The 20,959-nt window shown below is 39.9% G+C and overlaps 1 protein-coding gene across 15 annotated transcripts in view; it reads left to right on the top strand.

The window, feature by feature from the left end:
• The window catches only part of cacna1ha (calcium channel, voltage-dependent, T type, alpha 1H subunit a), a 166,335-nt gene that overhangs the window by 135,273 nt on the left and 10,103 nt on the right, over window positions 1–20,959 (top strand). For all 15 annotated transcript variants that reach the window (XM_042392593.1, XM_042392589.1, XM_042392585.1 and 12 more), the window contains 19 exons: window positions 489–640; window positions 1,466–1,651; window positions 1,856–1,973; window positions 3,694–3,849; window positions 4,812–4,899; window positions 5,073–5,356; window positions 7,717–8,088; window positions 10,229–10,332; window positions 10,567–10,690; window positions 11,411–11,479; window positions 11,724–11,908; window positions 12,022–12,148; window positions 13,153–13,278; window positions 13,873–13,962; window positions 14,738–14,930; window positions 17,545–17,696; window positions 17,973–18,082; window positions 18,577–18,710; window positions 19,108–19,178. In XM_042392593.1, the coding sequence (XP_042248527.1) occupies window positions 489–640; window positions 1,466–1,651; window positions 1,856–1,973; window positions 3,694–3,849; window positions 4,812–4,899; window positions 5,073–5,356; window positions 7,717–8,088; window positions 10,229–10,332; window positions 10,567–10,690; window positions 11,411–11,479; window positions 11,724–11,908; window positions 12,022–12,148; window positions 13,153–13,278; window positions 13,873–13,962; window positions 14,738–14,930; window positions 17,545–17,696; window positions 17,973–18,082; window positions 18,577–18,710; window positions 19,108–19,178 (2,841 nt within the window). The remainder of the gene's footprint in view (window positions 1–488; window positions 641–1,465; window positions 1,652–1,855; window positions 1,974–3,693; window positions 3,850–4,811; window positions 4,900–5,072; window positions 5,357–7,716; window positions 8,089–10,228; window positions 10,333–10,566; window positions 10,691–11,410; window positions 11,480–11,723; window positions 11,909–12,021; window positions 12,149–13,152; window positions 13,279–13,872; window positions 13,963–14,737; window positions 14,931–17,544; window positions 17,697–17,972; window positions 18,083–18,576; window positions 18,711–19,107; window positions 19,179–20,959) is intronic.

Genomic DNA, 20,959 nt, shown 5'->3' with positions numbered 1-20,959 from the left:
GTCTCTGATTCTCCTCTTGCTAAACCATTTTTAAAAAGAAAAGTTGAGTATGCAGCCCTATAATGCGTTTACCAGAGCACAAAATTGCTGCATTTTCCATAAATAACATGACTACATGCTTTATGAGAGGGCCTCAGATAAATATTTGCTGGATCACTGACTTTACTGTGAGGTAAGTGGAGTAGATCAGCAGTGCTGTTGGTCCCATTTGATGGATAGAGCCTGACTGGGACTCTTGACTTGATTGATCATGTCTCAGTTCAGGGCACAAAGACCAAAAGGGTTTTACAGCTTTAAGGTAATAGAGTGGAGATATGAACTAACTCCTTCATTCTTTTTGTTCTACCATGCTTGCTTTTTGCTTTCGTCAAATTCATCACTGTCCTCTCTCTACTTTTCTCTATCTCTTTCTTTATCTCCCCATCTCTCTCTCGCCCCCCTCCTTCCTTCTCTCTGGCTTTCTCTCTCTCTCTCTTCTCTCCTTCCAGCCAGAGGAACTGACTGATGTGTTGGAAATCAGTAACATCGTTTTCACCAGTATGTTTGTCTTGGAGATGGGCTTCATGCTGCTGGCTTTCGGCTTGTTTGGATACATCAGGAACCCATACAACATCTTTGACAGCATCATCGTTATCATCAGGTAGTCATCAGCCTGATCTTTATCCTCATCATACAGTTTACCTGCTCAGAATAATATATAGCACAATTAAACTTAAATGCAAAAATACATAGACACTAAAGCCATGGCTCCAATCAACATATATTTCACAACTAAACTACAGCTAAACTTGGATTTAGAGCCACCCCCCCTGCTCTTATTTCTTTCCCAGCTTGTCAGTCATTAGGTTTCCAGTGTCGGGTTCACTGCTGCAGCATCCATCTTTACAATAGTTAAGACTGACAGACTCATGATAGATCACAGGGTTGCAGCTCGGCTTGCTGCCGCAGCAGATTCCTGAGCCTGTTGGGAATGAAGGTTTGCTGCGTGGCTGTCATTTAGTTTGATAGAGCTCCTATCAGATCAGGGGACCTTTTTGAAATGTTGTGTTACAGGGGGAATTACCTTCACAATGATTCCAGATTCACTCAAACTGGATATCTTCAAAACATATTGTAATGTTTACGTTTTTTATGTCATAAATTCTGTCAGTGTAATCAAATTTGGTTTGAATTAGGCTGAATACACAATATAGTTCAGTGTGTTTATCTGTTTTCCCCCAGCAGTGTGATGGCAGTGGCATCAATACATAAAATACTTATTATAATAATATAATATGCATTGTTTTTAACTCTAATACTGAACAACGGCAATTCAAGCAGTTTTGAATGTCAGAAAGGTTAAATTTATGCATACTTAGATATACAGTAAAGGTAAACAGATAAACTGCATTATTTCCATTATACTGGAGATAAATGACACTGTCAGACTCTGTGATGTGGTAACTCTGTACTCTGTGGTTCTCAGTGTGTGGGAGATAATTGGTCAAGCAGATGGTGGGTTGTCAGTCCTGCGTACATTTCGTCTACTCCGGGTTCTGAAGCTGGTTCGCTTCTTACCTGCCCTGAGGAGACAACTTGTAGTGCTGATGAAAACCATGGACAACGTTGCTACATTCTGCATGCTGCTGATGCTTTTCATCTTCACTTTCAGGTAGGTATACATTCAAAACACACTCACACGCACACAATAAAAATACATCTTCCTAACCTGTCTATCTGCAGACATTTGCAATGTCACAGGAAATGACATATGCAAAAATTACATTGTTCTAATAATATTATTACCCATAAAATGATAATAAAAACAAAAAATTGAAATAAATGATAATAACTACATTTTCTTACTTTTTTGCAGTATACTGGGTATGCATCTGTTTGGTTGTAAATTCAGTCTACAGACAGAGAATGGAGACACTATCCCTGACCGCAAGAACTTTGACTCTCTACTCTGGGCCATTGTCACTGTATTCCAGGTTAGTTTTTTCTTGAGCAAAAAGTAACAATAAGTTGTGGGAGCTTATGTGCTGGACTATTTCTTGAAACACGTTTAACACTTCTATGAACACCAACTTGTCAAAGAAAATAAAGAAAAAATATTGCAGTTATAGATCTGACAGGATTTGCTCTAAATAAATGTTTACGTGGGTTCGTAACTTGTGGTATGTAGACCCTTCTTGCTGCCAGTCATGCAATCATCTGAAAACCTTTTCTGCAGCAAGACAGATACATAACTGGCTTCCCTCCAAAACCAGAACTCAAACAACTTACTGGCTCTGTGACTGAACCCATGGATGTTTGATCAGATGTACTGTATAGCAGTGGGATAAAATAGCAGCTAGAGCATCATACACTTCACACAATATACTTATAATAGATACACTGGGCAGTGTTAATACTGTATGTGTATATTTTTATCCCAGAAAAAAAGCCATGTGTGCTACGTAGCCATCCCAAATCTAAATGTCAAACTCAGCCTGGAGTGTGCTTATGTGTATGTGTATTTATGTGTATATATGTGTGCCAAACTTAACTGCCAAGTTCTGCTCATTAGTCAAATGCTGTCAAAGGAGACATTCTGCTTATGCACACCCACGGTCTCTCTCGCTCACAATTCTATTTCTTGGTCTCCCTGTGTGCAGATATTGTTCAATTGCTCCAGATAGATTGTCCTCTTTTTCTGTACAGGATGCGTCAGCAGAAAGGTAGAACACAGGACGCTTTGGTGTGTGTAGGAGAGAGATGCTGAAGAAGCATTTTTATCCAGAAATGACTGTCATGTGAAGGAGTTATGCTCGCAATATACTCACTATAGTTTTCTGGGAAAAAAAGCTACAGTATGTTACACACAAATCCGTGCACTAAGGCGGATGTACATACACACATTCACACAGGCAGCACAGTGAACTGCCTTCCTGCCACGGGGTTTAACGAGTGGGCAGAGATGGAGTGAGCTTTCATGCTGCATCATGAACGCCGTCCTAGTTTTAAATGCTTTCATCACTCACATTGATTTAAACGCCGGCGCACGCCAGCACACACACACACACATGAACACACCTACATAGACTTTGCATGTCATCTTATAGTAATCCCATGTGTATGAAGTTGAAGTATTGTGGCATGATGGCAATAAAAGTAACTCAGCGCTGGGTTTTATAAAGCATACAGAACCCACGAGAGCTGTAAGGGCTAATATGACTCCATTTCTTTCCTCGCCTTTCCAACTGTGTCGCTTTCTCTCCCTTTCAGTGCTTTCCTCCCTTCAACCTCTCTTAGCTTTACTACCTATTCCCCCATCTGCATCCATATTATACTCCTATCCCATCTCTTTTTACCAATATCTTATGCCTATAGGCCCTTACTCTTTTTTTCATTCAAGACTCAAAACTCTTGTTCATTTGAAGATTTTTTGCCTTTATTGCATAGTGGGCAGAGAAGTGTCAGACAGGAACCAAGAGAAGAGAGATGGGAACAACATGCAACAAAGGTCCCTGGTTGGAATCGAACCAGGGACACTGCAGTTATGTGGCAAGCACAGCAAACAGTCAGCTACCAGGGTGGTCCTTTTTGACTAACCATCACATTCCTTCTGTCCTTGCCTGTTTCTGTCTCTATCCCTGTCTTCTCTTCCACCTGTTCATGTATTTATGCCTAAATCTCTGTCTTTGTCATTGTGTTTTATTCAATCCGTAGATCCTTACCCAGGAGGACTGGAATGTGGTGTTGTATAACGGCATGGCCTCCACCTCTCCATGGGCGGCTCTCTACTTTGTTGCTCTCATGACATTTGGCAACTATGTACTCTTCAATTTGCTAGTGGCCATCTTGGTTGAGGGCTTCCAGGCTGAGGTGAGAATGACGTGTTGGTTTTTGCTTGATTCAATGTCTTTTAGTTCAATGAAACACACCATTATTTTTCAATATGCAAATTTAAAGCTCTGAGAGTTTTTGCTTTAATTTATTAAATTATTTATTTTTGGAAATAGGTGTATTTTGAGATATAGGGCTCTATTTTTGTGTGGCATACCATACAAAAATTTCCTTCAGTTTCTCCCATTTTGACTTTGGTTTTTTGGTATTTTGGAGAAGAAATAAAACTGGAAATTCAGTTGCACACTTCAATTCTGCTGTCAAGATGCACAACATATTGCACTGTCCACTGCTCACCAGCTACGATCAGGTCAACACTGCATATTTTGCGCTAGTTGTCTGTGCTATTATCATCACTTTCATCTATAAAGGGTACCTCATAGACTTTTTATGAATCCCTTCTGTGTTTCTTGAACTATCAGTATATATTCTGCACACAGTATTGACAATTGCACAGAAAAATAGGTTTATTACAATTGTAGCACTTATGCCAGAACAGCAGAGTAAAGAATAATGTCTGATTCTCAACAGCCTCTCTCATCCATAGCCGTGTGCTGTATAAGGGCCTTGTCTTGCTATTAATTAATTCCCAACAGAGCCATTTAGGGGCTGCAGGTCTGGACTCTCAATTACCAAACTGTCAGGTCATGTAAGGGATCACTGCTTCTAAAGATTATAACCAGTCCCTACCTCACCTGCTGATAATATCGATTATCAATTCATCCTCATCCAATCCTGTTATCATGTGTGCTGCAGGTGCACAGTGCGCCTCCAGCCAAAAAAAAACCCCAAAAATGCAGCACACTTCACTGTTCTTGCACTCTTTGCCATGATCCCGAAAATTCATCCTTGTAATCTTCTACATGATGGTAAACTCAGGGAAATGGGAAAGAAAAACAACAACAAAAAGAAACTCATTTCCAGTGATGTGTGTGTTGTAGGGTGATGCTAATCGGTCAGAGTCAGATGATGAGAAGAAATCGGACAACTTTGAGGAGGACGAGAAGGTAGAACAGCTCAGAGACACCGGTAGGTTAAATGAGAGAGAATACATTCAATTGTGCTGTTTTTTTCCTGATCTTTCCTGACTGACCAATTAAAAATAATGACAAAATAACCGTAAAAAGGTGAAGATGATGGAAATGATAATGATAATGATAACATTATGCCCCCCCCATTCTCCTCCTCCTCCTCCTCCATAGAGCTAAAGATGTACTCTCTAATGATGACAGCCAACGGTCATGTTGACCCTCGTGGCTCGATGGCTCCTCCCATAATCATGCGCACGGCAGCCACACCTATGCCCACTCCTAAGAGCTCTCTGGGACCTGAGTCCATCCTTGGGGATGAGCTCATGTACAGAGAGGGGACGCCTCGATATGGTGAAGTTGGACTGGGGTTTTCCGAAGCAGGAATTAGTCATGCAGAGTCTCGCCGTGGAAGCTCCACCTCTATGGATCCCTCAGCCTATGACCAGCGTTCTCTGGTGAGTCATATCAAACTCTTCATGGAAAAATGGACGCTAAAACTGTTTATTGGCCCATTCATCACTCAGAATTTAGTCATTTATAAATATAGGTGCTATATACTGTGTATAGTATTTGAAGGGAGTCATATATACATAATCATGTATATGTACAGTTTGATGTGTCACATCCCAAAATGAACCTCTGTTCCTTAGGGGGAGAGGAGGAAGGCACAACACATATAAGATATCATGCTTCTGCATGGCCTGACTGAAGACAGCTTTATACTTAAAAGGTTAGATGACCACAGTCATCAAACAATAACCACTCCCCAGCAAGTCCAGCTTTTAACTCGTTTCAGGAGTCAGAAGTTATAGATAATAATATCCCTTTCTTATTGTTGAATCAGGACTACACATAAACTATGTGAAGGACACACATACAAACCATTGGAAATTGTCATGGCAAGCCCTGACAAATGAGACGAACTTCATACAGCATATAAAGATCTAATGGTCCCAGATGGACAGCCTCTCAAGATGAATGAATGGAGAACACAAGAAAAACAATAGTGTAGGTCTAAAACTAAGGCCGTAAAAAACAACCTATAGTTTACGTTTACGCCATCAAGCGGCTGTAGTAATTATGACCCAGGGAAGTGACACAGTTCGGACGACATCAACAGAAGATGACTTGATAAGGTGATTTTGCTTTTTTAGGAGGAGGCGGGTTGGCTGGATTGTTAGATAGTTAGATGGCAAAAAGTGGAATCTGCTGAAGGAAACCACAGTTCGCTTCCTGTTTCCAACCGCAAGTCGGAACATTTTTTAAAAAACTGTAATGTCATGGTGTTTACTGTTGCCATGACGAAAAAGGTTGCGTAACTTTAAGGAACTATAAACCACGTTTCAAATGATCATTTTAACTCAAACTATGATCTTTCCCTAACCCTAACCAAGTGTTTTTTGTGCCTAAACCTAACCAGACCTTAACCACAGCATTGTCACACCGGAAAACATCATTATTTTTTAACCGTGATTTGTAACGGTTTTGGAAAGCAGCATATTACGCTCCTATGGGTTGTTCTGGAGTTCATTACTATGGCCACGAGATGGTGTAAACATAACTATAGTTCGTTTTTTGCCGGCTGAATTTTAGATCTATACTGTCGTTTTGTTTTGTTTTGTTTTTTAATTTATTTATTATCATAATTTTTTTAATTATGAGGATGTGTTGCAAATGGAGCACCACAAAGGGCCTGAGGAACCAGAGACTCAAGTCCCATGAGGTAACACTGGAGTTAATCACAGGCTTTAAATATTTCAGTCCATGAGTGAACCGTTAATTGATCAGAAACACCACCATGAAGGTTGCCTCAATTCCCTTAATTATGCTTGGAAGTGTCCTATTTTTACACGAGGAAAGAATGACTATTTATTGATAATGCCAACAATGGCTCCAAAGAAGGCAGGTTCACTAAACTAATTTTTTAAGCTCCAAATATGTCCGATAGCAGGGCGCTGTGAAACAGTGTCAATTATTTTTTCCTCAAGGAAGTGGATCTGGAAATATGAGGAGACAGTAATTACCTGGTGGTAGCTCAGGGGGAAGGAAAAATCCTGTGAAGCTAAGTTATTTAATAAAATGTGATGTAGGACATGACTGTGGAAAATGCAGCGATCAGCCACAGCAATTGTTGCCTCTGCCTTGTCTGCCATTAACTGCTTACTGGACTTTATGGAATTCATATGGGAAATATATACAAAGAAGCTGATAATAGCTGATAATACTTATTATTGTTATTCACATTTTGTCAACAACATTTCATGAATTATCAATGAGATTAACAAAAATTCACCACCAGAGTTGTAGTGGAGATTTTTTATTTAGGTCTGTGGCCAATGAAAAAGACAACTGGCCATTTAGCTAGCATGGTTTGGGTCCACTTGTCCCCTTAGAGGGAAGCGTCACTGCAAATCAATACAAAGTTGTTTGAGTGATCAACTTTATCCTATGATGAAATATTTCTATCCTGATGGGAGTGGTCTCTTCCAGGATGACAATGTCCCAACTCACAGGGCACGAGGGCTCACTGAATGGCTCGATGAGTATGAAAATGATGTGAATCATATGCTATGGCCTTCACAGTCACCACATCTCAACCCAATCGAACACCTAGGGGAGATTTTGGACTGACGTGTTAGACAGCGCTCTTCACCACCATCATCAAAACACCAAATGAGGGAATATCTTTTTGAAAAATTGACTTTTTTTCCCAAACTGGCCTGGTAGTTTTAGAAACTAACTCTCACACAAACAAACACACACACACTTTCATAGACACACATAATGCTTACCCCTATCTGCTGTCCCTCTCCAGAGCCACTCCAGTCCCGGGCGGCGCTCCCCTCTTCCTCCCCGTGGGTCTGGCAGCTCATGGGGAAGCCGTCGCTCCAGCTGGAACAGCCTAGGAAGAGCGCCGAGCCTCAAAAGGCGAGACACCAGCGGAGAGAGGGAGAGCCTATTGTCCGGGGAGGGTGGAGAGGAAGAAGATGGTGGGGAGGACAAGGGGGAGGCTGGGGGAAACAACAGACTACGGCCGGGGTCCTTGGAGCTGCTGCAGGCATCTACTCTCTGCCCTTCCATAATAGCAGAGTATGGGGACTGCAATGGCAGGACCCTGACCTACGATCCCAACCTGAACTCAGACCCTAAGGAAGACTCCTCACCTGAGGATGACTTGGACGATGATGTAAGTTACCTTGAGTCATAGCTTTCAAAATGTTTTTCGAAAAACCTACAGCGAGGTCTTCTAGCGTTTTTTAAAGGTCCCTGGCCTGATGTCATCCCAGCAAGTATCATCAACCTTTTATTTACACAGTGGTTTAACAATAACACACACAAGACTGAGCAGAATTGTGAAGCTATTATGTAAATTTTTAATCTCTCAATCTGCCCTCCCTGACTTTGTTTGCTCACTTTATTTCAGTTTTTCTCTACCTTCCTCTGTTTATCCTTTCCCCCTTTGTCTTCTTTGTCCTTTGTCCCATGCTTACTTTGAGATATTATAGTGTGTGCGTATGTTTTGTGTTCACACGGTGACGCCTGCAGGGACACCAGTTGTCATGCTGTCATTGATTGGCTTGAGCGGTAATTGTTTTCTCAGCGGGTACAAGCTAATTTGTGTATGTACAGTCAATGTGTGTGTGTGTGAACCAGAGAAGGGTGAACTCCCCTGGTGGATTTGGATGACCTCTGTGATGACAGTGTTGATGGTTTTATTTCCTGCAAATTGAGTTTATAAAGGCATGAAATCCACTGACAAAAAAGGCCTCTCCCCGGACACATTGAATATGGGAGGATTAATACAGACCCCCTGCCACTGTATGCATGTATGGGTGTGTGTTTGCATGTGCACACGCAGGAGTATGCATCAGTGTGTGTGCGTAGTGTGCCAGCTGAGACGTGTGTATTTACATGTGCTTCTCTATGTGTGTCTATGTCAGGGATTACAGATTTTAGCTCCAAGGATATCTGAGCAGCAGGCTCTTTTCATCCAGTTTACACACACTCATGCTAAAGGACACACCCAGATGCACACACACACACACACACACACTCACACAAGCGGCAGTCTGCCAAATAAGTGGTGTCTTAGATGCCTGACTTTGGGCTGTTTTTAATTAGAATCCTGAAGTACAGAAGCTGTGCACCTAAGCTTTCTTCTGTTTATTTTATTAGAAACTTTAATGAGTTTCACAACACTTTCTATCGAGCATGTTGTGGACTTGCTAAGTTGTGAGTTATGGTCCAATTATCCTCATCTCTACTTTGCAAGAAAACACTTGTTTATGGTGTCCCCATAGATTTACAATGTGAAAGGGCTAACATCAGCAACACTGGAGACTGTTTATACTGCTTACTGTTTTTAATGCATGGTGTGGTTTGTACAATCCTCAAAAATACAGCTACTGATGCTGCAAAACAGACTCTCTGTTCTTTGACAATGAAGTTATACAACATGCCTTTAAATAATATCTGAGGAATTGTATTGTTTATTGGATCAGTAGGGGCTCCGCAGAAAGGTAGGGAAACACGCTTTCTCTACAGATGATGATTTAATATTGTGTATGTAATATCCAAGCAGGTCTTCAACAAGATTTTAACAAGCACAGTACATACAAAATACTATCAGTTATATGTTTTGGCTCTTGTAGCTGTTTTAACTGTTGTGGCTACAAGTGCATGAAAAAGGAATACTGACATTTTTAATACTGAAATTGACTTTGTAGATTACAAATTATAGTTTAGTTCAGGCAGCCATCTTTGGAGAGAATTAAAAGCGATTTCCCCATCAGCAGACCTGCTACTAATGCCATAGACAATCTCGCCATTATAAATATAAGGCATTCGTTTGTCCGACCAAGGGGGAAAAAACTTGCGTCATTGTTTTTGGCTGTGAGGGGATATGATTTGTGGCAGGCCTCTTTGCATGCTGATTCTTTTTTTTTCAGCTGTTGATCTCAGTGTGGATAATGAAGGTGTTGACAGCACTGATATGACAGTGATGATTGTGGCTTTAGTGTTGATGGTAATAATAGTAATAATGAAAAAAAAGTTACGCCTGCACACTGACTCCAAGCCATGAAATATATTCAAATAGATAATGTTTCCAACCAAGTCAGATTTTTGTTTCCTCAGGTCAAAATGTTTAAAAAATTGTTACCACATCCGTATATAGCCTTGAACCTATGTGATGTGCGCATATAATTACACCTCCTCAATAAAAGTAATGATTTCACTGTTGACGGTAAATGTATTGATTATATTATGTAATGCTGAATTACAATTAAAGTGTTACTTTATTGTTGCTGGTACTTATTTTGTTACAGAGTTCTATTTGCTACTGGATCAAGAAAGAGCTCCGTAACATGAAGCCCCGCTGGTGCAAAGAGCATGAAGACTGGACGCTGTACTTGTTCTCTCCAGAGAGCCTGTGAGTCTCTCTCACACACACACACACACACACATTTTTATTTTCTTTTTTCTCTTTCCTCTCCTTGCTTCTGGTTTCTTTATTCAATTATCTTGGCTCCTTTCTCTCATTTTTCTTCTCCTTTTCTGCTTTTCTCTACAGCTAATTGTCTGGTCGATAGCTTTAACTGACCATTTCATAGATGACTGAGCACACGCTCATCTTCTAACATAATTCTGTCATCTGTGTGTTTAGATTCCGTGTGTGGTGCCAAAGTGTGATCTCCCACAAAATATTCGACCACGTGGTTCTGGTTTTCATCTTCCTTAACTGCATCACCATTGCTCTGGAAAGACCTGATATACAGCCTCACAGCACGGTGAGACACATACACACACACACGCAGACAACCTACAATTACAAGGTGTCTGCATGCATTCCAGCTGTGTTTTTCAGTCATCCTTTTCCTTATTAACTAACGAAGCTTTCTACCTGGGCTGTGGAACAGTTTATACTTTAGTCACATAACCGGCAAATCAAGCAAATCACTAAAAGAAAAAAGTCCAAAAATAAATATTGCATTTTAAAATTAAGTTATTTACAGGTAAAAATACTACTTTAAACAGCTGTCAAAAACCAAGCTTTCAAGTGAATAACTGCTTATGTCTGTGTTTTAAGGCTCACAAGCTTCTAACATAATTCTGTCATCTGTGACACCGTGTGTTTTGACGCCTAGACAGATTATTCTGTCTGTTCATAAAACTCCATTACATTAAAGTGACTGCAGACCTCTGGGGCTGATTAAGTATGTAGACACACTGTAAACAGACGGATAGAAACTCACTAGCCAAGCAACATCAAGGCTTAAAACTATCCACACTACTCTACTTAAAAACAGCCTCACAGGTTAAAACAACAGCTGGTGTTTGCTCCATTCAAAGAGAACATGTACTGTGGTGAATACAAAATATCAAGCCCTTAAATATAAAACACCTCCCCCTTTCCAAATGTAGTTTCTAGGAAAACAAAAAGCATAATGTCATATTCACGCCAACATGGTATATGTGTGGTAAAAATTAATCTCACTCTTCTCATTTAGGAGCGAGTGTTCCTGAGTGTGTCCAATTATGTTTTCACTGTGATCTTCCTGGCAGAGATGACCATAAAGGTAAACATCACAGTTTTTATTGTGGTTGAGTTTATATTTTATAGTTTCTATAGCATTTTTGATTTGGCTTACGATATCCAGCATTTTTTAAAGATGCAGTTTGTAGTATGTGCTAAGTAAATGTTTCAAACTATTATTTTAATTCTGGATCAGTAATTCAGTAGTTTGATTTACCATTGAAGTCATTGTTTAGTAATCCCTTGATGTTTTCAGCTCTGATCACTGTTTTGTGCTTTAACACCAGGTTGTAGCTCTCGGTTTCTGCTTTGGGAAGCAGACCTACCTCCAGTCCAGCTGGAACGTTCTGGATGGTTTGTTGGTGTTTGTGTCTCTGGTCGACATTCTGGTCTCTCTGGCCTATACTGGTGGAAACAGGATCCTGGGCATCCTCAGAGTCCTACGACTGCTACGAACTCTACGCCCACTGAGGTACATGGTGTATATGTGTGTGTGTGTGTGTCTTATGTTATATTTCTGTCAACTGTATTTCTTTTGTTTGTATTACTAATAATAATGTTTGTGTTTATGTTTGTGTGTTCCAGGGTGATCAGTCGAGCCCCGGGACTAAAGCTAGTTGTGGAGACTCTAATCACCTCGCTTAGACCCATCGGAAACATCGTCTTGATCTGCTGCGCCTTCTTCATTGTCTTTGGCATCTTGGGGGTGCAGGTATTTTGCAAGTCACAGTCTCACAACACAGACATGTAATCTAGACATGCTTTTTCCGAGTTTGAGAACAAAGCTTTATACCTTTTTAATTTAAGGGGAAACTTCAGTATTTTTCAACCTGGACCATATTTTTCCATCTTTTTATGTCCAAGACCCTGTTTACACTTGATTTTAAAATGCATCATGGGCAATCAGATCTCACTGACAGCGGTAAATACAAATGTAAACCAAGATGCATTGTGATGTGATCACTCAAACCACTTGCCAAGGTGGTACGGGACACATTTGATCACGTATCTTTTGTAGCTAATTCATTACGACGCGTCCCCGATTTCAGAATGAGACTTCTCCTTTGTGTGAGACTCGGTTAGACGCAATAACAAATAGAACAAATCAAGCGAAAGGAAAAAGAAAAACATCTTATTTCTCTGTAGTGTGCTTTCCATAATGTTGTCAGACTCATAAAAACAATCTGAGCCTGTCAGCGGGCCTACATTGACGGGTCGCTATTGCCCCATAGGATTACATTGCAGCTCGTTTCACAGCTGCCGGCTGCAGCGCTCTCACTCAATACCGGATCAATTTCAAAAATTGTTGTCCCCATTAGTCACTTTGACACAAAAAGATGGGAAAATAACAAAGTTTCTCTTTAAATGTCAGTCTTGATTGGCAGCTGCATGTGAATGTGGCTTTTAGGGGGGATTGAAAATGTCTTGAATATCCAACAGACAATAAGCTTTTGTTTCTTAACAGTGTGAGTTTTGAAAGAATGACAATTAGGTTAAGTGTGAAAAGGGACAACATGACCCTCAGGCCAGCTTTTAGTCGAGCACTCAGGAAAAACCTCTGATAAGAATGCGCTCTATGAAATGTCCTTTTATTCTTGGCATTAATAGTTGGATGTTTAAAAAGCCACAAGCTCTGGTGCAATTGAGATAATGTGTAAATGGCAGCCAAACAGCCCTGCAGCCCTCACTCTGTTTTCTCTCTGTCTTGCTCTGTAGCTGTTCAAAGGGAAGTTCTACCACTGTGAAGGTCTGGACACGAAAAATATCACCAACAAGTCGGACTGTTTGCAAGCCAACTACCGCTGGATACGGAGGAAGTACAACTTTGACAACCTGGTTCAGGTAAGGACTCATGGACTGAGGGAAGAAGAAAGATCAGTGTTCAGGCCGAAAATAAAATGAATGAACTAAAAGCTATGGATAAAAAGTAATTTAACTAATTCAACAGAAAATAAAATACAGTACAGTGAGTGTATTTGTGTTTTTCTCTACAAAGAGCTGATATTTAACATAGTTGCCGGCCTGAACAATCATATTGTCCCACTTGTAAGATATTTTACGGAGTGCGGACGTCTTACACTCAAGCAATAGATACTTAAATTACACATTAACAAATGAGGATGGCGGTATAAATAACTCAATTTAAGAATGTGATTATTTTTTATAGATTTATTTAATGTCAATATATCTAAAAGATTATAATATGGTATACCTGTCTACCTTGTTTTATTGGAAATACTCCTTATCCTCAAAAAAGCATCATGGATAGCCATCATTTATTACAGGGAGAGAGAAATGTTAGCATTGCACATGATCTAATATTTCTTGTTGTTTCCAACTGAAATGAATATTAATACTGTAACAAAATGCTGGTTATAGTAATGTTATGACAGAGGGAATCCCTGTGTGACTCACATTTCTGTCTTTCCCATTCAGGCTCTGATGTCTTTGTTTGTGCTGTCCTGTAAGGATGGCTGGGTAAACATTATGTATGATGGCCTGGATGCAGTGGGAGTGGACCAACAGGTAATGATGTGAGGGGTGTGCCGAAGTGTTCTGCAGGATTGGGATGATTGACATTTGTTAATGGCTTGGTATCAGCTACATAAAGCATTGAAAGATCACACTGACACTCCCCTCTGATGTTACACAAAACACTGTATGACACTCTACTGTATATAATAATGTAGGAAACCATTTTCAAAAAGCTGTCATTCATGCTCCTAACTTTATTGTAGTTGCATGCACACTGCAGTTGTATTATGTGTGAAATAACAATTTAATGATATGGGGTTCTTTGCCCTGTAATGTGCATGCTGGAGAACAGTGGTGCTGTAATCCCCACTTGAAAAAAATGACATGCGCAAATAATAAATACGCTGAAAAAGATAGAAAAAAGACATAGAGACAAAATAAGTCGTGTTAAATGGCGGTGGTGTAGTAAGAACAGATTCGAAGTAAAAGCTAGGCTTAAAAGGTGAGATTATAGCAGGTGCTTCAAAGCTTCAATTGATGTTGCTGTCCTCAGATCTAGGACTGCCTGTGGTGTAATGTGCTGAAAGAGTGTAGTCTCACACACCTCAGTTATAATTTCAGCAATGTGATACGATGATAGACTAGAAACCAAAGGATTGTCGATGTAAAATACTGTGCTTTAGAGACCATTGAAACACTTCTCTTCTCTTCTCTTCTCTTCTCTTCTCTTCTCTTCTCTTCTCTTCTCTTCTCTTCTCTTCTCTTCTCTTCTCTTCTCTTCTCTTCTCTACTTCTCTACTTCTCTACTTCTCTACTCTCTTCTCAGCCTGTGAGGAACCACAACCCCTGGATGCTGCTCTACTTCATCTCCTTCCTGCTCATCGTCAGCTTCTTCGTCCTCAACATGTTTGTCGGCGTGGTGGTGGAGAACTTCCACAAGTGCCGGCAGGACCAGGAGGAGGAGGAGGCCCGCTTACGGGAAGAGAAGAGGCTCAAAATGATAGAGAAAAAGCGCAGGAGTAAGGAGAATGAAGGGGCTGGTCGGTAGTCTATCTTTCTGAGCACTGCCTGCTTTCAGAGCCTGAAAAAAAGAGAGAATGACAGAGAGATGATAAAGGGAAATATTATCAGACTTAAAATGTATAAAAAGAGGGAGAGTTAGACAGACTGGCTAGCTCACGCAAACAGTGATTGATCAATGACAGACGGCGTGGGCTACGCCACTCTGACGCATGTAACTGCATGACTGCAGCCCACCCTCAACCCTCCCCTAACACTGCATGGAAAACGTTGGAAAACAGGCCAATCTAACCAACCTCTTAATCATACATATGGATTAACTTAAAATCTGTATGCTCACTTTTAAACAATATAACAGACACAATTGTATTCACAGTAGCAACAGTACAGTGTTAAGTAGCCTGTATGTAATTTAGTGCTAAAATTATATCTTTTTATACCAAATCCTGTTTTAATCCCATTCCTAATGCAAGTTAGATTTTACTACTGCTGAAGCAAACCTCTGCAGCACCTTCTGCATGTGAAACTAATCAAGGTGGCTGCTTTCCTCAATATGTCTCAGGACATTTTCTTAGTGATAGATTGATAGTTCAGATGTACCTTCCCTCCCTTTGAGTGCATGTACAACCCTGTCCCCGAGGCGTCTCTCGACACGGGTAGGAGGACATTTCCTGTCAACGTGCTTTGACTGGCAGACTCAGAAACATAGCAGACGTTGTGGCTGCTATACCTGCAAATATGTTTGGCGAAAGAGTTTGTAGAAGATGTTAAGTTATTTAGAAAAGAAGGACTATTTGTTACAGTTATTAGAAAATATAAGCACATGCTGACAGAAACATCATAAACACACCACCTATTGCAAAAGCAAGTCCAAATATTGCCGTGCAGGCTTTTACCTGTATTGTGGTAATGTGTCAAGCTGAAAAACACCCAATGCACATCAATCCCATAATTACATGAGAAGGCAGTATATGGTGTGAGAAGAGCGCCGCTGTTTTTATCCTGTTTGTAACATGTCTCACTGGTCTAAAACTGCTAAAACTCCAAATAAATGTAATATCTCCAGATGTCATATATAGATAGTGATGAATGTCATCACATCTGTCTCAGAGAAAAACTCCGAACTCCAGTGTTTGGCCATACAATTTTATTAGTCTAAAAAAAGGTTTTAGACTATTGAGATTTTTCTGAGGGGTTAAAAATGACTGTAGTTATGCCATTGGAGAGGAAAATGGCTCCAGTGTGTTCAACATCACAGTCACGGTCTAAAAGTTCATTTGGAATTTTAATGGTAAAGCAATGTGGAATAAATAAACACAATATTAAATCAAGGAATACTCAAAGAAATTCATTAATGACCCTGTTTGTGAAAAACTGTGTTGTTGAACCTACCCTGTGTGGCCCCTCTCAATCACAGACATTAACCTTTACATCAAAGGCATGTAAGCATGCACATACTATTTCACCTTGCACATACCGTTTCACCATGGAGGGTGATATATAAACATGCACATACACATACAAATACACTCAAAATCATCAATATGGACATTGTGAGTACACAGTCAAAAAAAAGTCTATGTATGTTAGATATTTCTCAGTTATATTTATTATTTATGATTACAACTACACATAGCCTGTTTATTCTTCAAATGTAGTAAGGTTTCTTTCTATGAAAGATCTATCCACCCACTAAAAAGTTTGTTATCATATTATTAGTCTGGTTTGTAGTTAAGTGTATTCTATGTATTCAGACTGCCCAATGAAGTCTGAATACACAGACCACAATGGAAGACTAATGTCTCTACCCTGACAAGAATAAAATTATTTTAGAGGCACTGAATCTTGTCAAAATGCTCCCTGCACTCTGAAACTGCACTAGTTTGCCATCTTATTCTTAGTCAGAGAAGATTTTATCAATTTCTTTTACTCCAGTATGGAGACAGGTTCCTTTGTGCTGGAGCCTAGCACAAATACTGGTAGCAGGGAGAATCATTTAAACGAGCAAAAACACCTTGCAATAACTCTCAAACTGTCTTAGTTACACATGATATCTTGTTGTGTTACCACACATCTTAGAATAAGACATTGTAGTTTTACTGTAGGTGCAAATATTGCATTTCTAATGTAGCCTACCTGTGACTCTCATGTCCACTTTTATTCAAACATACCACACAGGCAGTGGTGTGCACCAGATATCTTTGGGGTGAGGGGGAAAATGAAAAAGGGGCACCACCACTGTGAGTAAAGTTACAGTTAGAGGTCACAGCAGATTGGACTTTGATATAACCAGAAGGGCACCTGGGCTGTTCAAGAACCCCTCTGATGTGACATGTGGGCAAAAAATATTGCTTGGAATCCCATAAGGACACATACTGAACATACCCTGGTAAAATAATGACATTTTGAGCAAAAAGGGCAGTGGTGGTCGCCTTCCTTGCCCCTACACCTCCTTGTGCACACCACTGGACACGTGATATTTTAAATTCAAAGCACATTTACTCACAGTTGTCTCTCTGTGTCTGTCTGTGTTTTGATATCCGTCTCTCTGTAAATGTGTGTGTGTTCATGTGTGTCTGTGTGTACGTGTGCATGTGTGTTTGTGTGCTCCAGAGGCCAAACAGAGGCCCTACTATGCGGACTACTCTCCCCTGCGTCTGACCATCCACACACTGTGTACCAGCCATTACCTGGACCTCTTCATCACCTTCATCATCTGCATCAATGTTTTCACCATGAGCATTGAGCACTACAATCAGCCGCAGGTAAAGTGTGCACATACACACACAAACATTAGTCAGTATATGTATTTCACCACCATTCACTCAAATGATATGGCTCTCTTTTAAATTTACATTATTCAGTATGTTTATTTTTATTATTTCCATCAAAAATAAAAACTGTTAACAGCATTTAGAACATATTTTTATTTCATTCATAAAATTACAAAGACGTATTGAGCATTTCTGCAGAAAATTTAGAAAAAATCTAGTCACTGAGTTGAGATAAATTGTGTGTCTGTATATGTTTGTGTGTTTCAGTATCTAGAGGAGGTTCTGAAGTACTGTAACTACGTGTTTACCTGCATCTTCGTCATCGAGGCCCTGCTCAAACTTGTGGCATTCGGTATACACAGGTTCTTCAAAGACAGGTAACACAGTGGGATGAATGTAGATGTTATTATGCACCCAATCCTGTAAGTCAAGTCAATTTTATTTACATAGCCCAATATCACAAATCACACATTTACCTTAAGGGGGCTTAATAATCTGTCCAACATATGACACCCTCTATCCTTAGACCCTCAGGTGGGATAAGGAAAAACTCCCCAAAAAACTGTCAAAATGTAATAGTTATCAATTATTAACTATGTGTCATTATTTCCTAATTACAATATATGATGATGTGAAATAGTTGCACATGCATAGTTCTTTGGGAAGATAGGCAGCATGACTTCCACTCCTATACTCTTCTTATGTTTACCAGCATCAAGCAATACCACCTATTAGTGTAGATATGATAGGGTAAACTTTGAGTCAATCTGCAGAGAAGTGTGTCAGAGGGCTATGCATGTAGTCTGTAATACTGATTGGAGTAACAGCGGTCCATGTTGCATATTTTTTTTTTTTTTTTATGTATGTTTAGGTGGAACCAGCTGGATGTAGCTATAGTGGCACTGTCCATCATGGGCATCACCCTGGAGGAGTTGAAAATGAACGCAGCGCTGCCCATCAATCCTACCATCATCAGAATCATGAGAGTACTAAGGATAGCACGAGGTACACACACACACACACACAGACACAGACTCTCAAATCTATACTCAGTTTATCGTGTATACAGTTACAAAACACACAATTAGTTGTAGCTGTGTCAGTTTGTGAGTCATCACTACAGACACAAGCACACATTGTTAACATTAAACCATTATATACTTTGTGGAAACACTGTTCTGTATTGTTTATTCTTGTATATTCATCAATATGCATCATAGATCATTTTTAGTGCTTGTTTGTGCGTACAACAACTACTGGTTTCAAGAATTAAATGTAAATCTGGGGTGCCTCCCTGCTGTGGCCTCAGTGCTGGTATTTAGTCATGTCAGTATGAATTCTGGAGCAAATGTCTGTGAACAAAGTTGTTGCTGTTTAAAATTGCTCCTGTGTCTCTCTGCAGTACTCAAACTCCTAAAGATGGCCACAGGGATGAGGTCTCTGTTGGATACTGTCATGCAAGCACTGCCACAGGTAAACACACAAACTCTTTTGAGTCTCAAAACAAACAAACACAAAAGATCAGGGCCATGCAGAGACCTTAAGAGGGAAAGCTGCTCAAAGTTAAAAAGGGGCGCATGGGACAAGATTTTAAAACACCATATAACATCATTTACAGCATAACATGTTGAATTATAGCAACCCAAGCAGAATGTAACATGGAATCTTAAGATATTATTATTATATTCATTGTTAAATGTTCTTCTTGATAAGTGTCACGGGCAGGCCTTTACAAAAAACAAAACAAACCCCCCCCCCAAAAATATAGAATACTACTTGACAAAAGGGCACTTTGGACATCAAGGGGCATCAGGGGTGCTTGGGCACCCTCAGCCCTCCCCCTGCATGTGCCTGCAAAAGAGTGATTCTGTTTTTTGTTTTATTTATGCTTTTCCGTGAAAGTAGAGTGAATATGGAGGTTTTGTTAGGAATAGGAAGCCCTCTGAAAAATTTATGCTTCTTGATGAATATTTAACATATCTGTTGACTTTACAAAATTCAGAGTCTAACCCTGAAGTATCTCCATATGTACATCCCTTCTCCTTTATGTCTATACAGCGTTGTGCACTCCTACATGTGCATGATAATGAATGCCAAATGCATTACACTGGACATCATTTCTTGAATTCACTACAGCTCAGAGTAAATCAAACAGCATTATTAAGCAGTGTCTTAACATTTGAGGGGTAAAACAATATGACAGTTCTCTCTCTCCTCTCTCATCAATAATGATCTATTCTGTCACTCATGTGTTAAGACACTATCAATCAAAGTAGGTGGTGCAGGAGGGCACATGAGGGTGCCAAGGAATCAGTTCAATTTTCTGACTGATGCCCAGTACATCCAGCATTTTTGCATTGATTTGACCTTGATAGACGTTTAGAGACAGATTGTACAACCACCCCTCCTTCCTGAATGTGCTTCCTCTATACAGTCAACGTGCTCCTTTTAAAGTCCAGGGATGCTATGGAAGGATCTCGGGTCTCTCTCCCCCCCCCCCCCACTGCCTGCCACAATTCTTAGAGGCAAAGAGCAGCTGTACCAAAGATTATGATGCACATGCAGTGACAGACTCCACTGTCCTGCTATTTTTTAAATGTCAAGTGTACAGATATAACCATCGGGGGCACTGAGTGCACAAGAGCACATTTTTAGAAATCGGATAAAAGACAACTTCCTGGGGACTTTCCGATGGCATGTGATGCAGGTGTAATCATAGCAAGAGTATAGTAGCAAGTTTTTTATGGCACTACTGGTTCACCAGCAAGCTAAGAGTTCTAAAGCTGTTGTCAATAATAATAATAGAAAAGGCCTTAGTAGATTTATTACAGGTAAAATTAATATTTTATAAATTTTGTTAATTTATTGTCCCAGAGGCACTTTTAGACTTCCTGTGTGAAATTGAACTTAAGGAGGATGGTATTTAAATGCATGTTCTCCTTAAAAAAGATAGGAAAAGGCTTCATGGTCTGTTTTCTCTACCTTGCTGATGTACAGCACAAAGAAGTTTAGGTTTTGAATACACCTGTCTGCAGTGTACAATCAGAGTTTGAAAAGAAGCAGCTCTCAATGCGTATATCCACCTGTGTAACCTGATGTAGTTTGCATCAGACCCATTTTTACTTGCTTTCTTACTTAGGTACACAACATTTTTGTAAATATGTTCTTTCCATTTATGTTGCATGGATAGATTAGTGTAAAAAGGAATCAATACAATGATATAAATCTTAATGCCTTCTGTTCGCTGGAGCTTT

Source organism: Thunnus maccoyii, chromosome 18 (assembly GCF_910596095.1).
Source record: "Thunnus maccoyii chromosome 18, fThuMac1.1, whole genome shotgun sequence".
Lineage (NCBI taxonomy): Eukaryota > Metazoa > Chordata > Actinopteri > Scombriformes > Scombridae > Thunnus > Thunnus maccoyii.
This window is presented reverse-complemented; position numbering and strand designations above follow the sequence as displayed.